Genomic DNA, 7,505 nt, shown 5'->3' with positions numbered 1-7,505 from the left:
AAGACTGGAGAGCCAGGCTGCAACTGAGGAAGGGACGAACAGGAGACCAGGAAACGGACGGAAGGACGTGAAGTAGCAACGGAGAGAGGAAGGGAAACACAACCAGCGCCGGAAAACAATTCCTGAAAGGAAAATAGTCAATAACTGAAAGGTCTGCAGTAGTCGTTTTCCATTTTAGATACTGGAAAACCATCTGCAAACGTGCCAGAGAATCTTGAAAGCGGAGATTGCAACATAAGGTCCAGTCCATCAAGAGCAGCTACCCAGTAACTGACACAAAAAAACGGAGGTGTCGCTGGCTAGAGAGCTAGGAGTAAATGTAGTGTTTCCACCAGTCTTTTCTTCCCTTCAAAGCATCTCATACAGTTGTGTGCTCGTAAGTTTACATACCCCTGGCAGAATTTGTAAGATGTGTAGCATTTAAAAAAAATAAAGTGATCAGACAAAACACATCCGTTATTTTAAATATGCTTCAAATTATACATCACAGAATAGCACAATCATTAAACAATAAATAATAAAATGGTCCTGTTCAAAAGTTTCTACAACAACGGCTCACTACCTCAAAATTTATCAACTAACAAAAAAAACAATTAACTTTGAGGATTAATGCTCAAAAGCATATATTGTATTTTATAATACTTTAACAAACTCTACTGGGGAAGGTATCAGATAGAAGTGCTCACAGTCTCACAGGCTCTTGCCCTATACAGGGCTACAACCCTTCTCATGTATCGGCACTTAGATCACGTCATCTACCATTACCCCATAAGAGTAAGCCTATTTTATTTGTGTTTTTATTTTTAATAAATCACCCAATAAAAAATTTTTCTTTTAAAATTTTTTTACCCTTGAAAATTATTCACCATTACATATTCACGCAAAACATAATGGTGAATAATTTTCAAGGGTAAAAAAATTTTAAAAGAAAAATTTTTTATTGGGTGATTTATTAAAAATAAAAACACAAATAAAATAGGCTTACTCTTATGGGGTAATGGTAGATGACGTGATCTAAGTGCCGATACATGAGAAGGGTTGTAGCCCTGTATAGGGCAAGAGCCTGTGAGACTGTGAGCACTTCTATCTGATACCTTCCCCAGTAGAGTTTGTTAAAGTATTATAAAATACAATATATGCTTTTGAGCATTAATCCTCAAAGTTAATTGTTTTTTTTGTTACCTGTTCAAAAGTTTGCATACCCTTGGTTCTTAATATCCTGTATTGCCCCTTTTGCATCAGTGATGGCTTTCAGCCTTTTGTGATAGTTGTGAATGAGGCCCTTTATTTTCTCATGGGGTAAAGCTGCCCATTCCTCTTGGCAAAAGGACTCCAGATCCTGTAAATTCTTTGGTGGTCTGGCACGAGCTGCATGTCTGACTTCTCCCCAAAGTGACTGTGTTGGCCACTCCAGAACTTTCACTTTCTTTTTTTCTTTTTCTGCTGCAGCCACTTAAAGGTTGACTTGGCCTTGTTTCGGATCATTCTGGCTGATGAATGCAAATTCCTCTCCAGTATTTTCTGATAAGATGCCGCAGTCATCCTGCCATCAGTTTTGACTAAATTCCCAGTGCTGCTGTAGCTCAAACCCGCCCCCCTAAAACAGCAGAGATCTACCTCCATGCTTCACGGTAGGGATGGTTTGATTCTCTCCGTAGCGTTTATGATTATGGCCATAAAATTCAGTTTTGGTCTCATCACTCCAAATTATTTTGTTCCAGAGGTTTTGAGGTTTCTGAAGGTGCTGTTTGGCATATTGTAAGCTGGCTGTTTTGTGGCGTTGATGCAGCAGTGGCTTTTTTCTGGCAAGTCTATCATGCAGCCCATTTTTGCTCAAGTATCTCCTGATTGTGCCTGCTGAAACGTCCACACCACTTTATTTCAGAGAAGCCTGTATTTCAGAAGTTGCTTGTGGGTTTTTCTTTGCATCCCGACAAATTTTCCTGTCAGTTGAGTCTGAAATCTTTCTTGCTCTACCTAACCGGGGGCTTGGTATTAATAGAACCCATAATTTTCTACTTCTTGATCAGAGTTTGAAGAATACTGATTGGCATTTTCAAATCTTTGGATATCTTTCTATATTCTTTTCCTGATTTATAAAGTTGAACTATTTTTGCTCACAGATCTTTTGACAGTTCTTTTGCTGTCCCCATGCTTCAGTAACCACCAAAGGCAGTGCAAGTCCTGGATGAAATGCACAAGGGTTTCTCAAAAGCTAGGAAACTCCTTGACTATTTATACACAGACATTAATTATAATCAAACAAGGCATAGGTGTGGATACCTACCCTTCCATTGTCATCTCAACCTGTGTGTCACAACTTGATGTATATTATCAGCCCAAACATTCAAAGGTATGCAAACTTTTGAACAGGACCCATTTTATTATATTCCTTATTGTTATGGTTCAATGATTGTGCTATTCTGAGATGCATGAAAGTTTAATGTGAAACACATTAAAAATAAGACATGCATGGGGAACGCCGGTATGGACTATTTAGAACTGTGTTACTCTTTCTCATATCCGGGCCCGGCTGTTCCCTTTGTTTCTTCAATTTACAAATGCATAATCAGTTCATAATTGCATACAACACTTGGAATGTACATGCTTTGTTTATTCAATTTACAAGTGCATACACTGTTTACAATTACTGTTGAAGTTTGGACTGTACATGCTTTGTTTATTCCAGTTACAAGTGCATACTCAGTGTACAATTGCATTCAATGTTTGGAATGTACATGCTTGTTGGTTCAATAAAAAAACTTAAATATAAAAAAAAAAAAATAAGACATGCATTTTGCCTGATCACTCATTTTTGTTAAATGCTACACATCTTACAAATTCTGCCAGGGGTATTTCAACTAATGACCACAATCGTAGATAAATGGAACAGTTGCATTTCCCTTAGGCCAACGTCTCCCAATCTTTTCACGCCCAAGAGACATCTACATTAACAAAAATGTTGGGTGGCACTCCAACCTCTACAGAATAGGACATGCAGACATATGGTGAGAAGAAGAGCTAGGCCCCACCAGTCTCTCTTCTAAATTTTAAAACAAAAGGAGCGAGAGGGCGAAGACCCACATGAACCCATCACAAGGCACGAGCTCCCTCAGGAGAAGGGAAAAGTCAGTGTCGTGTGGGCAGCTGCCACACTTAGGTGCCTTGGGCTGCCATACGTGGCTGCCATACGTGGCTGCGAGTGTTGGCAACACTTTCAGTGTTGCCAACACTCAAAGTGAAATCACATCCAGTGCTTAATGCACACACCCTCCCCGTCAGGGCCGGTCCAAGAGGATTAGGCGCCCTAGGCACCTTCTGCCTTGCGCCGCGTCCCCCCAAACCCTCCCACCCCTGGGTTGCAGCCCCGACCCCTACCTCTTGCAAGCGGCGGTGGAGGCCTCACATGGCTCGCGCCCCCCTAATGGTCGGCGCCCTAGGCCTAGTGCTTCCGCCGACCCTGCTCCCCACCTTACTCATCCTGAGAATAAGAGAGAGGCTTGAAAGACGGGGGAAGACGAGGGGAGCTGCTGTGTGCATCCTATGTGCTGCACAAAGCAGGTCCCAGTTATCCGTGACCTGCCTGCTGCCCATTAAATGCCACACTCCAAGACTCATGCTGTAGCTAGGAAGAGGTGGCATGCATGCATGATTAACACAGGCTCTCAGAAAGGTGCTCATATCCGCTGAGAACAGAGCCCAGATGCTGGCCTATATCAGTGCAACAAGTAGTGGGGACTTTCCTGTGGCAGAACTGATTAGGTCTGAAGGCACAGTGGTTGGGGAAACACTGCCTTAGGTTAACAGTTGTAAATTAAGTATCAATATATGTAGGGAAGCATTCTAATACTGGTCATTAAACTCTAACAAATGCCATAATAAGTAAGATAAAAGGTTCATTATGTCCAGCATCCTGTCTCTGACAGTGGCCAAGCCTGGTCACTTGAAAGAAGTATCCGACAGACCCCGAGGGAGAGACCCATTCATTGCCCTCTACTACCAGCAACTTGTGGTAAGACGCATTCCCCAAGACTACCTGGCTAATGGCTGTTATTTATTTATTTAGTGATTTTTTTTTATATACCGCGGCACGTTAAAAACATCACCTCGGTTTACAATAAACAATAATTCAGCAACAGGCTTTACAGACAAATTGAAATAAAGTGGACATGATATATCTCAAAATAACAACAAAATAAAAACAAATACAATAAACCAATGGTGATCATATTCCCTAGTTAATGGCAAGTCTAATAATAAATGGTAGTTCAGAGACCAATAAAGTCAAAATTAGCAGTGAGAAGGATAAAATCGGCGTGTAGCAATGATTCAGGGAGAACAGGAAAAGTAATCGGCATTTCAGAAGAGGAGAGGATCATTGAGTGTAAGCTTGTTCGAACAGCCATGTTTTGAGGTTTTGCTTAAATTTCTTATGGCAGGGTTTGAGACGCAGGTCTGTGGGCATTTTGTTCCAGATGTTGGTCCCGGCAATAGTGAATGTGCGGTCTCTTGTAGCGACGTGCTTGATGTGTTTAATTGTAGAAGAGGTGAGTTTGGCTTGGTGCATTTTTCTTATTGGTCTGTTTGATGTGCGGAAAATAAAATGATCGGAGAACCATTGCATATCTTGGTTATGGATCGATTTATGTATGAGGGAGAGAACTTTGAATAAGATTCTAGATGCTACAGGAAGCCAGTGAAGGAACATGAGAACAGGTGTATTGTGTTCATGGCGGTGAGAGTTAGTGAGTAGGCGTGCAGCAGCATTTTGTAGCATCTGTAATGGTTGTATTGTGTTTTTGGGGAGACCTAGTAGTATGGCATTACAGTAGTCCAGTTTTGACAATATTGTAGCTTGTAACACTGTCCGGAAGTCATGTGGATGTAGAAGCGGTTTAATTCTTTTTAGAGTATGTAGCTTGAAGAAACCGTTTTTGATTGTGGCCGTGATGAAATTCTTTAAGGAGAAGTGATTATCAATGATAACGCCAAGGCTGCGGACTTGCTGTAAATTGAGAGAGTCCGATGGTGAAGGTAGAGTAGGGTTAGCGGAGATGTTATTGTGAGGTGAGATGATGAGGAGCTCTGTCTTCGTAGTGTTGATTGCTAGGAAGTTCTCAGTAAGTAGTTTTTTTATTTCTATAAGAGCCGCATCCCAAATTTTTAGAGCGTTAGATAGGGAATCGTTGATGGGGATGAGGATCTGTACATCATCTGCGTATATGAAATGTGGAAGATCCAGTTTCATCAGAAGTTGACAGAGAGGAGATAGGTATATGTTGAAAAGTGTGGAGGAGAGAGATGATCCTTGTGGAACACCTTGTGTTAGTTTTCTGGGTTTCGAAACATGGCAGTCCATTTTGACATTGTATGTCCTGTCCTTCAGAAATGATTGGAGCCAGCATAGGGCAGTGCCAGCGATGCCAATTTGTGAGAGGCGGGAAAGGAGGGTATTGTGGTTGACAGTGTCAAATGGAGAAGAAATATCAAGAAGAGCTAGTAAGTAAGAATGACCATTATTGAGGGTTTTAAGTATTGAATCAGAGAGAGACACTAGAAGGGTTTCTGTACTATGGTTCTTACGGAAACCATATTGTGATGGGAATAGTAATTGATTTTCGTCTAGAAAGTCGGTGAGTTGCTTGTTGATGACTTTCTCTATGATTTTGGACAAGAATGGGAGGTTCGAGACTGGACGATAGTTGGCAGGTTCTGAGGGGTCCAGGTCAGATTTTTTGAGCGTAGGCTTTATAATTGCGTGCTTGAGTTGTGTTGGGAAAACACCAGATGATATAGATTTGTTAATAATGTTAGAAATGGGAGAGGCTATCCTGGTAGGAATGGAGAGGAGTGTTTTTGTTGGCATGTTATCAATCGGGTGCATGGCTGGTTTGATTTTTTTGAGGATCGCTTCAATTTCTGATGCTGTTGATGTTTCGAAGTTTGAGAGTGTGGCTGAGTGTTACTGGACCTGTCCACCAGAAATGTGCTCAAATGTTTCCAAAACCCAGCTCTACTACTGGCTTTGACCATATCATCCAGCAATGAATTCCCCAGGTTAACTGTGCACAGAATGGAAATACAGTTTATTAAATTTGTTTTAAATCTGATACCAGCACATTTCATGATCTTAAAGAATCAATAGCTGTTCCCTATTTACTAGTTCACACATGATTTTATAAACTTCTACCATATTTGTTCTGTTGTGTGTTCACCAAACTGAAAAGCTCTAATCCCTCAAGCCTTTCTTCATAAAGGGTAAAATGCCCTGGTCACATCTCTCTAGGAGAAGAATTCCATTCACTGTTATTCCAGAGGGTTTTTTTTTTTTCCCAGCTGCTAAATCAGAGAATTGCACTGAGACCACGTAGATTATCACCTTTAGATGCAGATAGGGAGCACCCTGACCCTCTCTGCAAAATTCACCAACTCTGCTCGATACCCAGCCAGGTCAGCGCTTCTCCTGTGATGCAGATACAAACATAACCAGCAGACTTCCCTTTACAGAAACGTGCTCACTGGACAGGGCCGGCCCAGAGGCACTGCCCAGCGGACGGGTCCCTGGCTTGGCTGATGTGGATCCAGAATTCACAGCTTATGGTGGGGGATGGGGAGGGGACGGGGGTCGTTGCGGTCAAGGCTCCTCGATGGGCCACTGCTGCAATGACCAGATTAAGGTAACACTGGTGGGGGGAGGGAATCTCCTATTTGGAGCAGGGGAAGGAGTCAATAAATTTAAATTACATAGATAAATAAATAAATAAAACTAATGTTCATGGCGCCAGGACCCTGGGGGCCCAAAAGAACAGGAGGAAGTACTTCTGGGTTGTTATAAGAAAAAATGTACCCATAGTGCTCTAATGTTTGCATGGCCGTGGATGGCGGGCTCTGTCTCAATCTTCTCTTACATGACCGTTATCAGTAAAACAAATCTGCTAAAACGAGTAAACCTGATGATTAATCCTTGCACAGGATATCCGTAACAAATATGCACGCAGCACCTCCACCGTATGTAAATCTAGTCCAAGCATATTCATGGTGAACACCCTGAAAACTAGGGCATCCTCAAGGACTGGGTGGACAACCTCTAATACCACATTTACAGGGCATAGTAAGAAGAAACCAGTCTAATGAACACTCCAGCTTTCTTGCCCCGTCCCCTCCCCCAGCACTGGGAACGCCGGGACAGCCAAAGTGTCAACATGAAAAGCAAACTCCTTTTATTCTGTTACTCGCATGTCTTGAAAATGTTTTTTAAACAGCGGATATTGCGATGTCCCTCCGGCACAGAAAAGGGAGAGAGATTTACCTCCATCTCGTACATCGGTGGTCCTAGGATATCTTTCAGTGCACGGTGATCGATTAAGATTGGCATTTCAGGAGGCAGGGCCAGGTCAGCTGCTTCACGGACGGACTCGGCTTCTGCTTCTTCTGGGATGCGCTTCCTGCGTGCTAAGAAAAGCAGAGCTGAATTCAGGATTTGTAACCGGACTTTTAACCGTCAC

The 7,505-nt window shown here is 42.2% G+C and overlaps 1 protein-coding gene across 1 annotated transcript in view; it reads right to left on the bottom strand.

The window, feature by feature from the left end:
- Nucleotides 1-7,505, bottom strand: part of LONP2 (lon peptidase 2, peroxisomal) — a 241,528-nt gene that overhangs the window by 54,617 nt on the left and 179,406 nt on the right. The window contains exon 12 of the mRNA XM_029608478.1: nt 7,310-7,452. Within this exon, the coding sequence (XP_029464338.1) occupies nt 7,310-7,452 (143 nt within the window). The remainder of the gene's footprint in view (nt 1-7,309; nt 7,453-7,505) is intronic.

This window comes from Rhinatrema bivittatum, chromosome 7, assembly GCF_901001135.1.
Source record: "Rhinatrema bivittatum chromosome 7, aRhiBiv1.1, whole genome shotgun sequence".
In the NCBI taxonomy this organism is placed as follows: Eukaryota; Metazoa; Chordata; class Amphibia; order Gymnophiona; family Rhinatrematidae; genus Rhinatrema; species Rhinatrema bivittatum.
This window is presented reverse-complemented; position numbering and strand designations above follow the sequence as displayed.